The 22,112-nt window shown below is 40.9% G+C and overlaps 1 protein-coding gene across 7 annotated transcripts in view; it reads right to left on the bottom strand.

The window, feature by feature from the left end:
- Positions 1 to 22,112, bottom strand: part of utrn (utrophin) — a 451,611-nt gene that overhangs the window by 399,037 nt on the left and 30,462 nt on the right. Inside the window, exon 1 of one of the 7 annotated variants that reach the window (XM_060937692.1) lies at positions 6,837 to 6,988. The exons of 5 other annotated variants lie outside the window; for them this stretch is intronic. In XM_060937692.1, the coding sequence (XP_060793675.1) occupies positions 6,837 to 6,915 (79 nt within the window). In that variant the 5' untranslated portion in view covers positions 6,916 to 6,988. Of the gene's footprint in view, positions 1 to 4,767; positions 4,837 to 6,836; positions 6,989 to 22,112 lie in introns of those variants that run through there. One more of the 7 variants, XM_060937695.1, reaches the window with a different exon arrangement.

Raw genomic sequence — 22,112 nt, 5'->3', positions numbered from 1 at the left:
AACTGTACCAACAGGTTTACCGTCCAAACGAGATCACATGGCATTACCTTTCACAGGTGAGACTGGAAAAATACTTTGTATTCATTCTGAAGGTTTATTGTTATTAATATTGAATAAAAAGTAACTGGGATATATCATTGTTAATTATCATTCAAATTTTAGGTAAATTATTTTAATTTGCATCTTGTATGGATTTTATAAGGGAAATACGGATTTTGGAGGTTGGTTATACAGGTTTGACTGACCAAAGGTTGACATGTATGAACTTCATCTCCGTTATTATTCACCGATATTCACTTTACCCTGGGTGAATAATTGTTGAACAACAGCAGCTCTGAAAGTAGTTCCAGCTACAAGCCAAATCACACATTTTTAATCCTGGGCTTGCTGGAATACGTTACCGTTTTGGAAGGAGTCTCCAGTGTCAGCACTTTGTAACAGTCTGAGGTAAATAAAGCTGTAACTAAAGTTTTACGACATGAAAAAAGTCTTCAGGATGGACGAGGATGTCTCGGTAACACGGCAAACTTATTTATTTTTTAACAAGAGGGAAAAACAAGAGAGAGGCTGGTGAGGAAACGTCTGTTTAAAGCCAATATAACAAGTGTTAGTGTCCGTTAACTAGCTTCATGGATGTTCCACAACATTAAACGTACAGTAGCTACAAACTGACAAAAAGTACAACATATTGCTGTGGTACAAGAGGAATAAAACTCTTCAGGACATTGTTTTCCAATACAATCAAACTTGCAGTGGTAACAGTACCTCTTTTTGGCATTCAGCCACATCGCACCAGCCCGTTGTTGATTATTTTCCCTATAAACAACACCCCCCCAAGTGATTTATTCCTTATTAAGCCTGCCATAGGGATGTATCGTTCTTTAATAAATAAAAATTGTATTGTTTACAAATTGCTGCTGTATAAAAAGAAACCGCATTATTGATCATTTAAAAAGTTGATTTGTTCTTGCAAACAATTTGGTCTCTTTAGCTGTTGCATCGCATGGAGACGTGCGTCTTCTTCCTCATCATCAGATTAAAAGCAGCTTACAGATATTCACCTGATTAAAATGCATATTTTGTACATTATGGAAACAAAATACAGAGTTTATCAGCAATATTTATGCTAAAGAACAGCTACTTCATTTAAAAAGTTAAATTGCTACTTTCCTTTAGCCTGGCAAGCCAGACTAAATGTGAATATTTAGTCTGGCCTCGATCCGTAGACATTTCCGAAGTGGGTAGGAGGAACAAACCGCTGTCTTTCAAACTGTCTCTGTGCGTATAGGCCAACGCTCTGACCAATCAGCGCAACAGTGACTGTGACGTAGTCAGAGCGACAGAAAGCAGTGGGGGAGACCTTGAAATAAATAATTTTTCAAAATGCGTATTAATTAATAAACAGGTTCTAGATATTAAGAAGTTTGGAGATAATGACCACAAGTTTGGAGTCTGTACCACATACACATTTTTTCCAAGTGTTTTTCAAGGGTTTGCTTAAACAATTTTGAGAGTTTTTATTTTTATTTAGTGGTGTTTGGTGAAATAATTTCCCTTAAATTTAAAATAACGGGAAAATAAGAAACAAACAATCAAAAAGTAATGTTTCAAAGCTGTTTATTAATTCTTCGTACTGCACAAACTAGCCCCATCCTTTTGGCTACGAGCGGAGCCAGCTGGTAGATCAGACTTTTGCCATAGCCGGTCGGCAAAACAGCGAAAACGTCCTTCTTGAAAAGGAATGAGCGGAGAGCCTCTTCCTGCTCATGTTTCAACGAAAACTCCAAGTCTAATTCTTCTAAAACTGATTCCAAAGCGGAGTCAAACGCGCGCTGTTCACTAGCCCGTAGCCATCTTTCCTGTTGTGCTTTCTCCAGCGTCGCGCAGCTTTGTCGTCACTCCTGCAAAAGCCCGCCCGAAGAATCCAAACAAAAACCTTGCGTTGTGATTGGTGGGCACGATTTGATGCCCGGGGTGTTTTTGTTTATATGGTGCGAGGCTTGACCCATTCGCTAGGCAAAAATATTTTTGGCCGCTAGGCGGGTGGGTCTAGTTTACTAGGCTAACTTTCCTTACCACTCGGAAATGTAGCTAGTTACACTAGCTAGCTAATGTGCTTGCTAACAATGCCAAACTAAACTCTAAGGCACTTTTTAAAAGCGTGTGTGTGTGTGTGTGTGTGTGTGTGTGTGTGTGTGTCCTCCCCCCTCACAAGTTGATCCTGTGAGAATCTCACTTCAGACTCTGGCATTATTTCCATTAAAGTGAACGAAAATAAACAAAGTGTGGAGAAATGACGCTTTTTTGCTAACCCGTGTCATCTTTTCACCATAAAACTAAAATGGCTGCCAGTTATTGCTGTACGGAGCTCATCTACAATTTATCTGATTCTGTTTATGATTCAAAAAGGTGTAATTTAAAAAAAAACTGGAGATTAAAATGTAAAATTAGACGTAACACAGATAGGGTTAGCTAGCTAGCTAATATGATGTAGTGTTGAATGAAAACTAGCGCTACTGTTTACATCATATAGAGCAATTCCAGCGTTATGGACGTGACACTTGAACTCAAAATGGCAACAAATGACCCAGTGCATGTTTTATTGTCTCCCAGTATTTAAACAGGTGTTGCATATTTTAAGGCTGTACCATACTGGAGAAGTGATAGAACAAGAACAATTCCCATAGTACATCTAGGGCATGCCAGAAAACGCCAATAAAAGATGCGTTATGGATGTGACAGAAAAAGTATCACTTTTCTTGGGTGACTGTACATTTTTATCAAACTCTGTGAAATTGTAAACCTAATGTCGAAATGGAGATATCCATTTGATAGAGGGGTCCAAGGTGAATATTAAAAAATCTTTGTTTAAAATATTTTGTATTTCATGCAGAGTTTCGGAAGGAAAAGTCAGCGTTATGGATGTGACGAAATTCCGTTATGGATGTGACGCGTCTGAAATAGACATGGCATATGTTTAGAAAATCAGCAATTTAACCACCATAACCCTTTGAAAAACTCTCTAAATATCAGCTAAAACTATCAAAGTTCTTAAATAATATTTAGGATGGCTATTGTTTTGCTGTTTTGTGGATTTTAGCATACATTTCTGTGGCTTGTGGCAATAATATAGAATTGTACATGATCAAAGTTGATTTTAGCTTGGGTTTTACATTATAAGAAAGAAAGACTGACAGTGACACATTAGGTTGGTTACAAATTGGTTCAACTTATTCACATCTGTAAAATACAGGCCTAGGTGATATCTCTGGGAGTGGTTTTGATGTATTACATGTTGCTTTAATTTTGCATGGTGAGGTTGACATTTACATGGAATTGCCCTATATTTATTAGCTCAGTGTTTGCATTGAAAGTCTTGTAGGGAGCAAAAAAAAAAGAAAATGTACTTTATACGTATATAAACCTAGCGAACTGTAAAGAGCATTAGTTCATAGCACGCAATTTGAGACAGTCAATGCCAAGCTCTGTAAAAGCTGACCTACAAACTAAGCACGCTCAGCTGTTAATGATTCACACCTGTTGAAATACACCTCTATCTCTCTTTCGCGCGAGCACAAGACACACCGCTGACTGATCCGTGAATAATTTTTCACACGTGATACACTACGCTGCACTTGGCATGTGTCATTATTGCGCTAATCACTTGGCCTTTTAATATTGTGTACAAGATTGTCATTAAGTACTGCATTAAACGTTAATAACGCATTACTCTTCATATTCCTGACAACATTAACGAGCACAACTTCATTTAGATTCATCATTGTCTCTTTTTTTCATTAAAAAAAAAAAAAATCACAAAAATGACTCATCCTGAGCTTTTCTTCAGATTATATAAAATATTCAAAAACATTCTGTCACAGTCTCTCAGGAAATAAAATACTAAACACGTGTCACTCGGGTGGGACCTTATGTCCTTTTATTACCTTTGGTTCAAGGAACAATTTGTACTGGGACATTAATCAGCTGTTAGGAGGCATTTGCATATTTAGACATTTAAAAAAAAAAAATTAATTGTACTTGTCTATACAGGACTTTTTTTTTTTTACCCCTCACAATGTTAAAAAAAAAAATTTATTCGGAGTTGTTCATTAATGGTTCAAACTGACCTTTTTCAAGAGAGGAAAAAAAAAAAAGGGAGTATCTATTTTGACATCGAATCCTCCATACTAAGCAAAATCAGTTCTCCAAAAACATTCGTACATGCACTGATACACACCTGATGTACTCACAAGCCGCAAACTTTCATTTTATTGCCATCAAGAGAGGGGGAAAAAATAAAATAAAGAAAAAAAAAAAGGGGGGGGGGTGCAGGTGAACCTGAAGGAACGACTGTTGCTTTGACATAAGTGATAATCGGAACTTCTTGTTCCATGAACGTTCTACATGGTAAGCGTAACTAAACGGATAAACACAGACGTTTTACTTTAACAAATAAAACATTTTAATCGTTTGGAAAATGCTGGGGTATTAGAGGAACTCAAACACTTTTGGATGTGCGGTTATCGGCAAAGCATCAAACTCAGGGTGGTAACAAAGTACGCTTCATCGCACCACCCGGTTGTTGATTATTTTCCCGTAACACCACCACATTAAGAACTAAAACACAATGTTTAATACTTTACTCTATGGCAGAAAAAAGGGAACTCAGACACACTTGTGAGGGTCCAGTGACCATCCCGTTACACATTCACTCTCACACACACACACACACACACACACACAAATCGGCCTACAGAGGAGCCCTACCTCGAAGCGCAAGACCACCCTCAGCCATGTCGCCTGCTCAGGAGCCGAGTGCACGCCACGAATGAAAGAAGGAGCCCAGAAAGAGGAAAAAGCGTTCATTCAGCCCTCTTCTGCAGAGGAGGAACCAAAGAATGCGAGAAGGGAGGGAAGGACGGAGGATAGTGTGATGCGATGCGATGCGCTCCACTGATGGAGGACACGCAGCTCTCTGTGCAGCCGCATCCCAGCATGCATGGGGGCCCAGGCATGACCAGATGAAAGGGTGCGATAAACCTGAGCTATGAAGATGTGAGGTCAGTGAAAGCTGGTGGTAGTGATATTGATCCAGATGATGGTTTTACACTTCCTCCCCTCCCCCGCCTAAAAATTTCTCAATATCAAAAGTAATGGCACCCCAGGTCCATAGTACCAGTAGGAGGAGATATGACACAAGACATGTAACAAGAGCATCCACCTTGTAAAAGGTCACATGTATAGCTGGAGGATGAGCATCAGTTACTCATCAACTTTTATTCTAGGTAGTTGTTGGCATCGTTTTTTGTGCTACGTCAAGTTTTCCCATTTAGCGTCTAGCTGTAGCCGTTAGATTGTACAAGCCAGTGCCAGTCCCAAGCCTGGGTAGATTGGGGAGGGTTGCGTCAGGAAGGGCATCTGGTGTAAAACCTACGCCAAATCAAATGTGTGATAAAGTTCCGTTGTGGCGACCCCTAACGCGAGCAGCTGAAAGGAGAAGAAGAAGAAGAAGAAGATTCTAGCTGTAGCCCTGTATTTTAACAAATTTTATCAAAAAGTCAAATCCTTCAACAACTGTTTTAATATAGTAGTTTATGCACACACAAAAAATGTTCCACAAGCATTAGCTTTAAAACTTCTAAACCTGTCTTTTAAATAGTTTAAATCACTCATGTTAAGGGAATGAAAGTGTGATTGGTTCTTGATTCCAGGTTCTGTAGCATTTTAGTAGAACTGAACTGATTCTGCCGGCCAGAAACCTGATATTTTGCTGTGTAAACATTCACACCAGGGGCGGCACGGTGGTGTAGTGGTTAGCGCTGTCGCCTCACAGCAAGAAGGTCCGGGTTCAAGCCCCGTGGCCGGCGAGGGCCTTTCTGTGCGGAGTTTGCATGTTCTCCCCGTGTCCGCGTGGGTTTCCTCCGGGTGCTCCGGTTTCCCCCACAGTCCAAAGACATGCAGGTTAGGTTAACTGGTGACTCTAAATTGACCGTAGGTGTGAATGTGAGTGTGAATGGTTGTCTGTGTCTATGTGTCAGCCCTGCGATGACCTGGCGACTTGTCCAGGGTGTACCCCGCCTTTCGCCCGTAGTCAGCTGGGATAGGCTCCAGCTTGCCTGCGACCCTGTAGAACAGGATAAAGCGGCTACAGATAATGAGATGAGACATTCACACCAGTGACAAACTGACAGGCGACCAGTCATTTTGTTCGTACAGTACCTGTCACACAAAGCTGCAATTACATCACCACCACCAGCAAGCCACAAAGTGACATTTGAAATGAGGTTTTCAAGGAAGTTTGAAAGGAAGTAGCAGAGTTTGCCGGTGTCTCTGCTGAGTATGTAGCTAGCATACAGCTAGTAACGTTAGCTCGCTTTGCTAGTCTGCCAACGAAGCTTGTACGAAGATTATCAAGTAAATCAAACAACCGATTTTCACACTGATTAGTTTGTCATTTAATCGAACTAATCAGCTTTAGAAGTGATTCATGCACAGCAGCGACTGTTTATCCAAAAGCTGGACAGTGTACGCCCACAAGAGACGCACTACAGACGTTACATGTAACCTTTCAATTGATGGTATTTGTGGAAATACTTCTGAAATCTGAATAACAGACTGGTTTAAAAGTTTGCCAGAGCACAATGCACAATTTCTACTCCAGCAAACTGCGATGAAATACAAGAACATGCAAGAAGAAGAACTCCAAATTGAGCTCCAAATTAAAAAGGATGCAAAAAAAGAATCAAATTAAAGAAGTACAGCACACAGTGAGTGTATGTGTGAATGAGAGAGAGAAACAGCAGTTACAGGAAGTGTTAAAAAAAAAGTGAACATACCTAACGGAGGAAAATCAAATTTCTTGCGTTTCTTAAACAGGCTGCGTTTTCTCCACGGCAGCCACTTGTTCATACTCATACCAACGTCATGAAGGAACAGGGAGAAAATCCAAAAGGTGGACGGAGGAGCTGACGGAATAAAAGCGATGTACAGGAAGCAAGGTGATGGTGCAGGAAACTGATGCTGCTAAGAGCAAAGCATGCTGGGAGTAATCTTTAGTACAATAGGAGGGGGTGGGTGGGTGGGGCGGGTGTTACGGAAATTCATAAACAGCTGAGAGATGCATTGCATTATTATTCCGATTATACAGCTATGCTTATGGGTAACAAGCATTATCTCTCTCTCACACACACACACACACACACACACACACACACACACACACACTAACCACATCCATCACACATCACTTCCTCTTATTTTGACTAACATTACTCACAACTAAAAACAAAACTATTACAAAAGACACACCAAGTTCCTGCCCTCTCTCTCGCTCTCTCACACACACACACACACACACACACACACACACACACACACACACACACTAGCCCACTCCAAGAAACTTAAAAATGTGTGCCAAGGATGAGTGTATGTGAGTGAGAGAGGGGGGAAGCAACAAGTGGTGGAAAAGTTGTTTATCTTTCATTTTCACCTTCACGCTGAGGGTCACTTTCTCTCCATCCCTTACTTCCTGTTTAAGCTACAGCAGCGTGTGTGTGTGTGTGTGTGTATAAGGGGTGTGTTCTAGTGACTTCCGGTGTTTCACTCTTCAGAACAGTGGAGTTAATCCACTCTGTAATCTAGATGGCTGTAGACGTCGGTCTATACACAGTTAACAGAAGGTTCTCAGCTGCACAACTGTTCCTCATACAACTTGTTTTAAAATAATGAGCTGTCGGTTTGTTTCCAATAAACAACTTATTTTAAAATAATTTTTACAGAAATGTAAAATATATATATATATATATATATATATATATATATATATATATATATATATATATATATTTGGGAAAATTACAAATCTAATGAAGAATGTGTCACATTTTCATAAATTTTATACAGCAGTGTCCTTCAGCCAGATCTTAAATAAAATATGACGTGAAACCAATTTTTTTTTTTAGCATGATACATTTCCATCATGGCGGCACGGTGGTGTAGTGGTTAGCGCTGTCGCCTCACAGCAAGAAGGTCCGGGTTCGAGCCCCGTGGCCGGCGAGGGCCTTTCTGTGTGGAGTTTGCATGTTCTCCCCGTGTCCGCGTGGGTTTCCTCCGGGTGCTCCGGTTTCCCCCACAGTCCAAAGACATGCAGGTTAGGTTAACTGGTGACTCTAAATTGACCGTAGGTGTGAATGGTTGTCTGTGTCTACGTGTCAGCCCTGTGATGACCTGGCGACTTGTCCAGGGTGTACCCCGCCTTTCGCCCGTAGTCAGCTGGGATAGGCTCCAGCTCGTCTGCGACCCTGTAGAACAGGATAAAGCGGCTACAGATAATGAGATGAGATGAGATGAGATGAGATGAGAGACATTTCCATCATATATTTCAGAGTGCATGGGTGTGGCTTTGGTTGTATCCATTGGAATTTGATTGGCTTGTAAAAGAAACATCTGACTCCACTGTTAACACACCACTTGACTCCCACATATACAGTATGTTTAGACAGGAGTGGCCCAAATCACCCAGCTTATCCATTCATTTACTGCGCGCACACACAATGGTTCTAAAATTACTGGCCAACACTGATCCCTTTAATTAAACACACATTCACATGGTTTTAATCAAGAAGGCCGTGCTGATGTCACGAGTGGGCGTGGCTTCATCTTGCACTCAACCTTAAAATTAAAAGCGCATGCAAGAGACGTTTACAATGCAGCAGTCAAGGCAAGAAGAATACATCTTTTGTTGAGTCCTAACACACACACACACACACACGTAGTAAAGTAATAAACAGTCCAGTATTGACGGTTGTTACCAATAAAACGGAGCATAAAAATGGTCTCATACTAACATCTGAGATCATGTGATACGATGTGACGTAAGCCTCCGAAATGATACGCGATTGTGTTTTGTAAGCAGCGTTGCACTCCGGTCACTATCCGTCATTCACAAAGGAAAAAAAAAAACCATACAGTACTTACAGACATGAAACAAAAATCCCCTTTACACTGCAACATTACTCGATCCAAGGTAGCTAACACAGCAGCTAATGCTCGTTATTTAAATTCAACTAGCTAATATTTAACAATTATTTGCCGAAGGTGAAGTGAATATGGGTGAATAATAACAGAGACGAAGCTGAGATTATTATTCATTGATGTTCACTGAGCCTGAGGTGGATAATTGTTTTAGTATCAATACACAGGTAATTATTTTTTAAAAATCGTATTTAAAAAAAAATCATTTATTTCAAACTTCGAACGGGGCTTGCAAATGTAACATCGGCATGGCGCAGACTTGCGTCACTTATCTACACCGACTCACAAAATCCTTTGTTTTAAAATGGATAAAATAAATCACAATCCCGCCTTACATTTAATAGTTTTAGACCAGGAGTGGGCAATTATTTTTTCCATGGGGCCACATGAGAAACAGAAAATTTTGTGGAGGGCCGGACCAAAAGGCTGAACTAAATTCTGCATAATATTAATTGTATTTCTTTATATAAAGCAGTAAATAACATTGTTTTTACAAACTGGTAAGAGTATGGAAAAAAAACCAAGGTTGCCTTACAAAAAATGTCATTTATTCAATCAAATTTCCCAAAACAATGGTTAACAAAACATGAACGTTTGTACCATTTTTTTTTTCAGTCACATTCACCCCAAAACACAATAAAGACATCACAATATTGTCTTTCTACTCCAAATATCAAACAAGATACATCATATTATAATAACGATGCCCACATTTGTAGTCTAATCACCTCATTTGGTGTTTTTCAGTTTTTTATTTGTTCAGTGAGAGAAATCTAGTCTCTGTTGGTCTTTAACGAGTGCATCAGAGTCAGGTTGAATGTCTGAGGTGGAGATGCGAAGCACAGCTGACAGATGATTATCGATGAGAGAGGATCTATACCTGGATTTGTTAAACTTCATCACTGAAAACATCGATTCGGTGTAGGTATCAGATCTACAGATCGGCTCGGGCTCCGGCGCCTGCTGGTGACGTCACACTATGTGATTGGCTGGACCGTTTGAAGGATGACGTACAAGTTTGTGGTTGGTCTGGACAAATTACGGAAATAGTTATCGCGGGATTAGGTTTCGTGGGATTTCATGTCGCGCGCGTTGCGTTTTTGTTGAACACAACTTCAAAATAAAAGCAATGCACATTCAGTCCATGCGTGAGGTAAAATTAGAAAATACGTTTATTTTGTAATTTCTAATTAACCTTACGCGGGCCGGTCAGAATGAACCAAAGGGCCGGATGCAGCCCGCGGGCCGTAAAATGCCCAGGTCTGTTTTAGACCAAACTTTGTAGCATCTTTAGTGCTTTTAGGAACAGCGTTTTCTTTCATAATCTGTAATTCATCCTCACTTACGGTGCCAAAGCGATTGGCCGCCATTTTGCCGAGTCGCTTGAGGTGATTATCGAGAAATTGTCTGAATTTCTCGACCAATCGCATGCACGATCTTCTATAAACACCTGTGTAGTTATACTAATATACATTAAACTAGGACACTTGTTAGAGCGCATATCTCCACCAAGCCACATATCCACATCAAAGTCAAAAATCCCTTGAACCTGGGGTAATAAAGCTGTACACCAAATCTCATCAAAATCTGTTCACTACTTTGAGTTAAATTGAGGAAAGGCAAACAAAAAACAAACGGAAGTGAAAACGTAACCTCCGCTACCTTTGTTACATGCACACTCAAGCACAGTGAAATTTCTCCTCTGCATTTAACCCATCTGAAGCAGTGAACACACACACACACACACACACACACACAAGTGAGCAATGACCACACACACACACACACACACACACACACACAGTAGTGGGCAGCTATGTTACAGCATCTGGGGAGCAGTTGGGGGTTTCGTGCCTTGTTCAAGGGCACTTCAGCCATGATACAGAGGGACGGGAAAGTGCTGTTCATTCACTCAACTCCCCTCACATTTTTCCTGCCAGTCCCGGGACTCAAACTGGTGACCATTTGGGCCCAAGGCTGCCTCTCTCACCTTCTCACCCCCACCTGAGACATCTCACAGCCAAAGCGAGAATCGTACTCCGAGAATCAGTGGTGCACTTACTTTGAAACAATACCACTTTACACGGGGACGGTCTGAAACAAAAACGCAAAAGTCCGTTTTCGTTCTCACTTTTTTCCGCGTCTACACGACCGTTTTCAAGGAGGAAATCTGCGTCTATACGGTGACGCATAAATGTGTGGAATTCAATTGGATGTGCATGCCAGGCGGCTAGGTGGTGCTGTGAAAGACCTCCGCTATGTCTGCACGCATGCGCAACGTCTTCCGTCTTGTCTGATCTGCACATCTGCGCCGCGAAAACTTTGACTACTCTGGCTATGGTAAGTAAGAAAGTAAGTAAAAAAGTAAGCGCATACTATACCCGCCTCTGTTCATTAGCGGTATATGTGCAGATTCGGTATAGATGTTCGAAGGACTCCTGGACGTTTATTAAAGCTGCCAGAGCAGCTTGAAGGTCCGTTGGATCGATGTAATCAGACATGCTCTTACTTTTTTACTTACTTTCTTACTTCCCGGGCTGGCATGTACAGTATATGACACATGTATGACGTAAACGCGTACCCGACGTGAGCAGATCCGAGCAGAGTTTCGCGTATTGGGTAGTTTAGAAGGATATGCAACGGGGGCTGTTTTTAACTTATCCACTCTGGAAGGCGTTTTCAATTTTTTCCGTTTTTCAGCCTCGGAAACGCCGTCCCCGTGTAGACGAAAGGCACTTCCGATAAAATATTTAGTCGTTTTTACCCGACAGCGTCCTCGTGTAAACGGGCCCTTCATTTCTGGATCAATATCGAGATTGCAGAGTAACAAAAAACATGGAATCATACAAACACTTGGTCTGGGGGGAAAAAAAAAAGAAAGTATTGGTGCATCTTTATTTAAAAAAAAAAAAAGGGGGGGGGATGGAAGCTGTGGATCGCTGGTTCGCTTTCTGCTTGTTTTACACAACTGTTCATTGTTGATTTTCGGCTAAGAAACAGCTAGCAAGCTAAAGTTTAACTCATGTGACCAGATTATTCAGCATGAGATACCAACGTGTGCGATCCAAAAGGAAGGAATAGTGATTTAAAGTCGATGTTCTTTTTCCCCTCAACACAATGCAAACTTCTTTCCAGACTTTCACACTTTCTTTCTCTTCAAAACTTCACTCAGCTCTTCAAACCACACATTCCACACACACACAGAGCCAACAGCAAGAAAAAGGAAAAAAAACACACACACACACCCCTATAATGAAACAGTCCCTGTAGAAGCAGAGCCAACCAGTAGATCTGTAGGCTGGTGGAGAAATCTCAACAATGGGCCCTCAAACACAATGAATCTCAGCAAAATGTGACCCGAGACAAACACACACACAAAAACACCCACCAGAGAATCTAAAGACTTTCCTCAAACTGCCTACTGACTCTCTGTATTGGCAAAACACCATTCGCGTGCTGCTTTTTCTATAATAGTCAAGTGGCAAATATAGCAGAAGATATTGTTAGCTTGACCAGGAGCAACCTTGACGTGCTGTATGTAGCTTACGACTCGTACCATCGCGTCAGAAGGTGTTGAGTCATTTTCTAAAGCGGCAGCTCTGACAAGAATTCAAATCACAGGTTGTTTGAATACATGATTGTTTCTATAGCAACAGCTCATTTACCGGGACTTGTACGGCAGATGTCCCACCAAGAGATTAGGAGAAGCGTATAATCGTTGATGTGTTGACGTTTTCTGAAAGGAGATGTTTATTTGGCCAGCATTTCTGGAAGGAGTCTCTGGTAACAATCAGAGCTAAAGCTATAACTTGAAGTTTTCCACCACAGGAAAGTCTTCAGGACAGAGTTACTGTTTGTTGTTGAAGCATATACGCAGAACCATGGCCTCACTTTCGTTTATAAATGCCTTGAGACCTCAAGAATGGCACAGGAATAGTTTTAAGCGTTAACAATAAATCTAATATAGTAATTTTTACGATTAAAGTGATTCATATAGGTAGCGGTCTGAGTGAATGAGCTTGACGTCCGTAACGTCACAACAGGAAGTCTATCGGTCTCATCGCCATTTCCGCTATACTAAAACACAGAGCTGACTGCAACTCCGATCCACCATTTTGAGCTAATTTATCGCCATGCCACGTAGATGTGTTTTTGGCCGGCGCAGCAACACGACAGAAGGTGGATTTACGTTGCATTCATGGCCCAAGAATGTTCAAACTGCAAAGATTTTGACGTGTTTTGCGGGAAGTTCACAGGCACATTGGGCGCCTACGAAGTGGTCTCTCCTCTGCTCTGCACATTTTACTGAAGACTCATACGAAACCTCTGATGTGTTGAGGAGCGTTGGCTCTAAGCCCGTATTGAAAAAGGGTGCAGTATCAACAATTAAAGAAAAAGAAAACTACAAGAAAAGGAAAGTATTTGTTTTATTATTATTATTTTTTTTAAAAAGGAAAGTAAGTTCAGTTGCACCAGTTCTCCCGGAGCGTGAGCTGAGGGTTGTTGGTAAAACCCGGGACGGAACAGGACATGACCTATTGCTCAGGCAGTGACCTCACCACAGTTGTTGCGAAAACCGGTGACGTCCCGTCCCGGGTTTTAGTAATTGCCTGAGCCGAGCAGTAATGGCAGAGTACTCAGTATGGAGAAAATGGAGAATGAGTGGAGCAGCTGTCTGATTTCTAAACTGGATATTGCTGCCATCTCGCCCTTACATGGAAGAAGTGAATGAACGGAGAACTGAACGAACAACTGAAAATCAGATTGTTTTGAAACAATCGGCCACAAGATCGGCCTTCAAGAAGCGAGAACACAGACGGGTAAGCTCCGACTCTCATTTGGATATAAAACAACATGTTTACCTGCATTTAGATTAATACATATAACTTGTATTGTGTGTTTAAGTTACTGGTATAAGATTATTTAATTTGCTTCAGAATGTGATCGTCTCCGTTCATCTGATTATTTAATTAGCCTTTTACGTTTTATCAGTGAAAATGCATGCATGGACATGTATGTTGCATAAGTTATAACACCCATCCTGTTTTAATGAGAGTCAACCCACAATCAGTGAAGTCAAATCAGTCTTAGTTGAGCAAGTCGGTAACGGTGTTTCTTACTTTCGCCAGATATGACTTTGGTCTATAGCTGTCAAAGGCCTCGGCCTTAAAACCAGTTCCCGCTGTGACGTCATGCACTCAGGGCTGGCTGGCTCAGCGGGGCAGCTCGAATGCCAACTTTGCGGTCAATTTTAACTCTCAAAAAAAAAAAATAATAATTACATATACATACACACATTTTTTTTATATATATATATATATATATATATATATATATATATATATATATATATATATATGAGTGATTCCACGCTTATGGGTACTGAAATGGGGACATGAACTTATTCACCTAAAACCATTTCTTTTTTTACCATCAGGTCACAAAACATGTAATCTTTAATGAATGATATGTTAAAAGATAACTTTAATTTTCTGAGATGTAATAAAAACATATTTATATGCCAAAGTCAAGCCTATGAGTTCCAAAATGATGTCTGTTACATTACTTCTGTTACGATTGTCCATCTCGCGTCTGTTACAAATTAATTACAATCTAGCTCTATACCATGTTAATCTTATTGAAAGAATGTGTATGTTTATTCTACTACACATGTTTATTAATTATATTTGCTAAAACATCACCTTCCTATGTTTCAAAAAGCAATTCTACATTGTTAAAATTGAGAATATATATGTCCACAACACTTCTGTTACGTTCTGACTTTGGCATATAAATATGTTTTTATTACATCTCAGAAAATTAAAGTTATCTTTTAACACATCATTCATTAAAGATTACATGTTTTGTGACCTGATGGTAAAAAAAAGAAATGGTTTTAGGTGAATTTTTAAAAATAAGTTCATGTCCCCATTTCAGTACCCATAAGCGTGGAATCACTCATATATATATATATATATATATATATATATATATATATATATATATATATATATATATATATTTAATTCCCATTTATGCAGCATACAAGAGTCAAGGATGGAGATACTATCCACTCAGAAATTTATTTAAAAATAAAGGTTCTGCGTATCTGCTTTAACTTCAACAGAGAGAAAATAGACAGTCGTGAAGGAACAACCGTTCATAGCTGACGTAACAAAAAAAAGTGACAGCAGGAACTAGGTTATTCCACAATGTTAAATGCAACTATAAACAGATAAAAAGTACAATGTTGATCCTTAAGAAACAAAGCCACAACAAATTGTGATCATTTGCAAATTGCTTGAGGTCAGAGGAATAAAACACTTAGTGCTGTTATTGGAAAATAATCAACTGCCTTGATTTGGGCTCCACCACATCACCTGATTATTGATTATTTTCCTAAAAGTGCAGGCCACTCAGTGGTTACACAATACCTCAATTGCATAAACAGCAGCGTAACAGAGACATGGTGTTCAATGTTTATTCATCCATCTTCAGTAAGTGCTTTATTCTGGTCGCAGTGAAAGCACTTAAATTAACTTTAGTTTCTTGATTTGTCTCTAAGTTGTGTTAAGAGAATAAAACGTTTATTGTGCACATCAGTGTGACGGTCATGTGATAGAATTTTTGATCTTGCCAATATTTTAGCATGCTAGCATCAACATGTTTTGTGCCTTATCATCAGGGTTGTACAGAGTGACATGTCGCACGTGCTACGAAAAACTGGTCTGTGTGATGAATGAATTTACCGCAGTAGCACACGTGCACGATAGTTTTGCATATGAGAGAGAAACGGAGACACAGTGTTTCTGTGATGTGAGGGTTTGTGTGCCACAATTCCTAACAATCCCCGAGTCAATTAACTAGCAGTGTCAGGCATTAACTTTACTTCAGCGTTACTAGTTTAAAGGTAGACGGTCTTTCAGATTTTTCGAGTGTAGGTCATAAAAAGAATTTTCCCTGACACCTAATTATTTTTTGTTTAATGGATCGAAAGCTACTGAATTCAAAAATTGCAGACTTCCAATTTTATTAGGTTTTTTTTTTTTAAACAGAACAGTTAATGAATTTAGGGCCACATGGCCTTAAATTCTCTGCCATTTTTTCTTCCTTCACCATGACGCAATTCAAGATACTATGTCATGCAGGATGTGGTGGGCTTTCCCCGTTCACGCAAGGCATTGTGGGATACAAATTTGAAACAGAAGAGGAAAATAGAGGACGCGAATGAAACGTGAAAGACCGACAACCGTAACGGAAAGCGAGAAGAAAAGACGTTATGTTGCGAAGGAAAGGAACCGCAGGACCAAACTAATAAATATCGGCGGTCAGCGAGCACCTCGGTGTGATCAGCTGTTCGTTTAGCGACAGAATGATGTAACTGTCAGTGCACGGTCAAGATAAACCTGTAGATGGCAGTTATGCAACTCTGTGGATGCCAGCTGCTGTAAAACCCAAAAGAAGGTAAATCTGCGCATGCGCACATGGACTTCCTGTCTGTTTGACTGCGCAAAGTAGGCAATTTCATGCACATTATTTGCGAGGCAATCCCCTCAAATTAAATAACTTCCCCACCACAGAATGGCCGGGTTTTGGTTCCCCCCTAATATTACAGAAATAATTACAATGACCAAATTTCGGAGTTCACAAATTTTACAAAATCGAAAGGCCATCTAGCTTTTAACTACAGTAGTGTGGTGGTAACGTCACTGTTTTCTTCATCAAATTGCTTTCGGTAGCAAAGTTCTTTTATTGATCAAGTAGCGCAAGCTACATTTTCCCAAGCATTTCTAAAGCTTAAACACAGCAGATCTTTCTGCTGCAGTCTAAAAAAAACTAAAGGACGAAGAACTTTTCATTTAATTTTGTGTCTGCGTGTGCTTGTACATGTTAATGATACATGTAGCCACAGAAGCACTTTCCTACGGTATGAAGGTGATTGCGTTATTATGTGGAGCAGACGTTTTTGTTTGTTTTTTGTTGCCAAATTAGTTTTGGAGCAATGAGATCACGAATTATTGTTTAATAAACAACTGAACTGAATTTTTTTTTACCAGTGTATCTGTTTGACCGATGGTGATACTGATCACTGAGACAGCGCTGACTTGGCATGAAGTTGGTTCAAGTAAAAAGTAGCATCTGATGTAGTAAACTACTTTTGCCATGTTGGTGCAGCTTAGCTTGCTACACCAAGAGGAAAGCTTCAGTGCAATGAAGCTTCATTTAAAATGTAGAGTAACCGCTAGCTTAGCTCACTACTCTTCCCAAGCAGCTGCCCAACGCTGCTAGCTAGATGACGAGAAAATGAAATGGTATTTTCAAGTGCCAAACCAAAACCAAACGAACCTGTGAGGAACAAACATGAGGAAGAAAAGAACCATTGCCAAGTGAAATTAGGGGCAAAATGAAAAAGTTTACAGATACACTACCGTTCAAAAGTTTGGGGTCACTTTGAAATGTCCTTATTTTTGAAAGAAAAGCCCTGTTCTTTTCAATGAAGATCACTTTAAACTAATCAGAAATCCACTCTATACATTGCTAATGTGGTAAATGACTATTCTAGCTGCAAATGTGTGGTTTTTGGTGCAATATCTCCATAGGTGTATAGAGGCCCATTTCCAGCAACTCTCACTCCAGTGTTCTAATGGTACAATGTGTTTGCTCATTGCCTCAGAAGGCTAATGGATGATTAGAAAACCCTTGTACAATCATGTTAGCACAGCTGAAAACAGTTGAGCTCTTTAGAGAAGCTATAAAACTGACCTTCCTTTGAGCAGATTGAGTTTCTGGAGCATCACATTTGTGGGGTCGATTAAATGCTCAAAATGGCCAGAAAAAGGTCTTGACTATATTTTCTATTCATTTTACAACTTATGGTGGTAAATAAAAGTGTGACTTTTCATGGAAAACACAAAATTGTCTGGGTGACCCCAAACTTTTGAACGGTAGTGTACGTGTGAAAACATTTCTCATTAAGGTTTAGATTCTGTGTGCCCTGTATGCAGCATTCATGTCCTTTGTCAGTCACATACTGGCATTTAAGTGATGAACTGCACTACTTGTGGTTGTTTTTAGAGATGGTAACCAGTGTTGCAGTACTTGGGACTGATCTCAAGACCACTTTTTGAAGGTCTCCGTCTTGTCTCGGAAACGACTACATTTTTACTGAGACAACATCGAGTCTCAGACATCGAGATTCGGGATATTATTTCAAGACTGGCCAAGACCACAACTGCAGAGATTTCATTAAATTGCCTGTGTACTGTCCGATTTATTTATGAACATCATTACTATGATTGGATGTATCACCCCTCCCCACCCTTCTTAACACACACATACATAAAACTGGTCTGGTCCTGGGCTTGACTCAGGCCCTGTCCACACGGCAACGGATTCAGGTGACTCCGATACAATTGCTTATCGTTTCGGCCTGGGGTCCACATGGCACCGGCGTTTTGGGTGCCCAAAACGCAATCTTTTTGAGAACGGGTTCCAGAGTGGAAAGACCTGGCAACGTTGCCGTTGTGAAGTCGTCTGGATGAGTAGAACGGATTTGTTTACGATGACGTCACAACCACATGACTGTGAGTGCTTCACGCCGGGTAGAAGTGTAACGAACTCGATGCGAGTTGTCAACAAATCCTATAACTTGGTTCATGAAACGCGCTTCCAAAATATTTTCACTGTGAATATTTATTGTGTAATGGTGCAAAGTGAGAGAGAGAGAGAGAGAGAGAGAGAGAGAGAGAGAGAAAGAAAATAGCCCTTAGGGCAGAGTCAATCCCGCCAGCAAAAATAGGGAAAAAAAGGAGCGATCTCACCTCTTCAGATGTTGGTTTAAGTCCTACAATACATTCCTCAAAAAGGGCGTAGAAGAGCAAATTAATCCATCAACGTGTAGCATTCAATTTATTCCGGACCATTAAAGACACCGCCTTCCGCGTAGAATCATACGTCATCCTCGCCGCCATATTGGACAGGTCAAAGCGGAGAATAAAGATTAGCTGCGTTTAACTGTACCAACAGGTTTGCCGTCCAAACGAGATCACATGGGATTACCTTTCACAGGTGAGACTGGAAAAATACTTTTCATTGTATTTGGTCATTATAATGTAATTTTACGAACAGATTTTCCTGACTTTGTGGCTAATATGAAGTCTCGCACATAATAGTTTATGCGCATGCGTCCTTACTTCTTCTATTGTTCTGGTGTCTCCGAAGGGACCGTCTTACAGCGCCCCTAGAGGTGTGGCATGTGCATTGCATCGTTTTCAGCAAGCGTTGCGTTGCCATATGGACCTGATATTTTACTGATCGTTGCCCATTTGGACGCAATATATTTTTAAATAACATCTCGTTGCCGTTGTCGTGTGGATGTAGCCTCAGTCTCACCCTGCCTTGGTCTTGACTTGATCTCAACCCCTCAAAGTCTCAGTCTTGTCTCAATCATCTCGATACACTCTGGTCTTGGTCATGACTCAGTTTAGATGCTCTTGACTACAACACTAATGGTAACAGACATTTTATACTCATGCTGCAAAACTACTGACATCTGTAGCACCAGTTAACATACAGCTCTGCTTATTGCGATCCTACACTGGCATGTCTGTCAATCAATGACTTGTTCATCAACACCGTGGTCAGAACGCAGCACTGAGAGTGTCCCACATGCTGTATGCAAGGTGCTGCAAAATGAAACTTTTGGTTTATACTGAAATGTTTCAATGGAAAAACTAACTTACAATAGAAAAATTACCACAGACACCTTCTGAACCTTGAAAACAACTTTAGAAATCTGTATGAACGCATTTGCTATCTTTGTGAGGACCTTCCACTGATGTAATTATTAATGGAGTGAATTAACCCGTTCACCACTGCATAAATGTTTCCAGAAAGGGTTTCCCCTACAACAATGAGACTGGACAAGCGGTCTGCAGTGGTGAAAGGGTTCAGCCATCCATCCATCCATCCATCCATCCATCCATCCATTATCCATAAGCGCTCATCCTGTACAGGGTCGCAGGCAAGCTGGAGCCTATCCCAGCTGACTATGGGCGAGAGGCGGGGTACACCCTGGACAAGTCGCCAGGTCATCACAGGGCTGACACATAGACAACCATTCACACCTACGGTCAATTTAGAGTCACCAGTTAACCTAACCTGCATGTCTTTGGACTGTGGAGGAAACCGGAGCACCCGGAGGAAACCCACGGGGAGAACATGCAAACTCCACACAGAAAGGCCCCCGTTGGTCACTGGGCTTGAACCTAGAACCTTACTTGCTGTGAGGCAACAGTGCTAACCACTACACCACCGTGCCACCCTGAAAGAGTTAATGATATAACTTAAAACTGAGAGCTAAACTTAACCTCAACAAACAAAATGAAACGGTTTGGTTCTTTAACTTTTTTTTTAAATAAACTAAATTGTAGATTTTTAAAGAGTACCTTCTTCATGGGGACCAGCTCAAGCTGTCCGATATTCCAATGCTTGTCGGAACACTTGTGGCGCACACGCACATTGCTAAGACACCGTGTGTGTGTGTAACTAGATCACCCTGATTGTAATTCCTTTATGTGCACGACTATTTTATTTTTCAAGGTTTCACATAACACACACACAGAATACAGTCTCCGTTTCACAAGAACAAAAGGAGAGCTCCAGCTCTGGCTAAGGCTTCGCCCCATGTTAACAGTATTGTCACAAACTTGTGTGACCTCTGGCCCTTTCCCAGACTGCTCAGCAGGAGGTCAGACAGGTGGGGTGGGGGTCGATGATGAAGGTGTTGACACCGAGTCTCTCACTGAAGCTTCTTTAAAACCCCACACAAAGCCATACTGATGCCAGGGCACTTCTTCAACGGCCCACTGCCCCTGCTTATATAAAACTTGGCTAGGGCTGCCTCTTCTTCATCTGAGCACGTGTCTGTGTGTGTGTGTGTGTGTGTGTGTGTGTGTGTGTGTTCCAGTAGAGGCCATGGGCTTGGCCTGAATTATTTTCCAGTGCGCCCTGGCAATGCAGCCAGTCAAATTAGTGCTGACAAATTATTGCAGCCAAACCAACTGGCATGGACAGAATATATCATCCAACATCCTCAGCACTTTTAGTAATCAATAAAATATTCCAACATAAATTTTATGTACATTCAGCGTGTTCGATCAAGCAATAATTTGGCAAAAAGTGAAATATATATATATATATATATATATATATATATATATATATATATATATATATAGATGGATGGATGGATGGATGTTTATTGATCCCTTTGGGAGGGTTCCCTCAGGGAAATTAAAATTCCAGCAGCATCATTACAGAATAAACAGAGAATAGAAAATAGAGAAAACTTCTAGATAAATTAAGTATTAATATATACAAATATAAAATAAATAAATAAATAATCTAGCAGGAGAGGTATTGCACATTGTCCAGTATTGCTTTTTGTCAGGCTAGGCTACTGCTCCTTCCCGTCCTCTGTCCTCCTGTTACCCCCCCAGAGAGGAGTTGTACAGTCTGATGGCGTGAGGGACAAAGGAGTTTTTAAGTCTGTTAGTCCTGCACTTGGGAAGGAGCATTCTGTCACTGAACAGACTCATCTGGTTGCTGATGACGATGTGCAGAGGGTGACCAGCATCATCCATGATGTTCAGTAGTCTGTCCATAGTCGTCTTCTCTGCCACCGTCACCAGAGAGTCCAGCTTCATGCCGACCACAGAGCCGGCCCGCCTGATCAGTTTGTCCAGCCTGGATGGGTCCTTCTTGGATGTGCTGCCCCCCCCAGCACACCACGGTGTAAAACAGGACACTGGCGACCACAGACTGATAGAACATCCACAGGAGTTTCCTGCAGATGTTAAAGGACCGCAGCCTCCTCAGGAAGTATAGCCTGCTCGGTCCCTTCCTGTATAGGTGGTTGGTGTTGCAAGTCCAGTCCAGCTTGCTGTCCAGCCACAGCCTGAGGTACTTGTAGGAATCCACACCCTCCACCTCGACTCCCGCGATCAGAACTGGTCATGACCTTGGTCTGGACCACCCAAAGTCAATGACCAGCTCCTTGGTCTTCGAGGTGTTGA

Source organism: Neoarius graeffei, chromosome 13, assembly GCF_027579695.1.
Source record: "Neoarius graeffei isolate fNeoGra1 chromosome 13, fNeoGra1.pri, whole genome shotgun sequence".
NCBI classification, from domain to species: Eukaryota; Metazoa; Chordata; class Actinopteri; order Siluriformes; family Ariidae; genus Neoarius; species Neoarius graeffei.
This window is presented reverse-complemented; position numbering and strand designations above follow the sequence as displayed.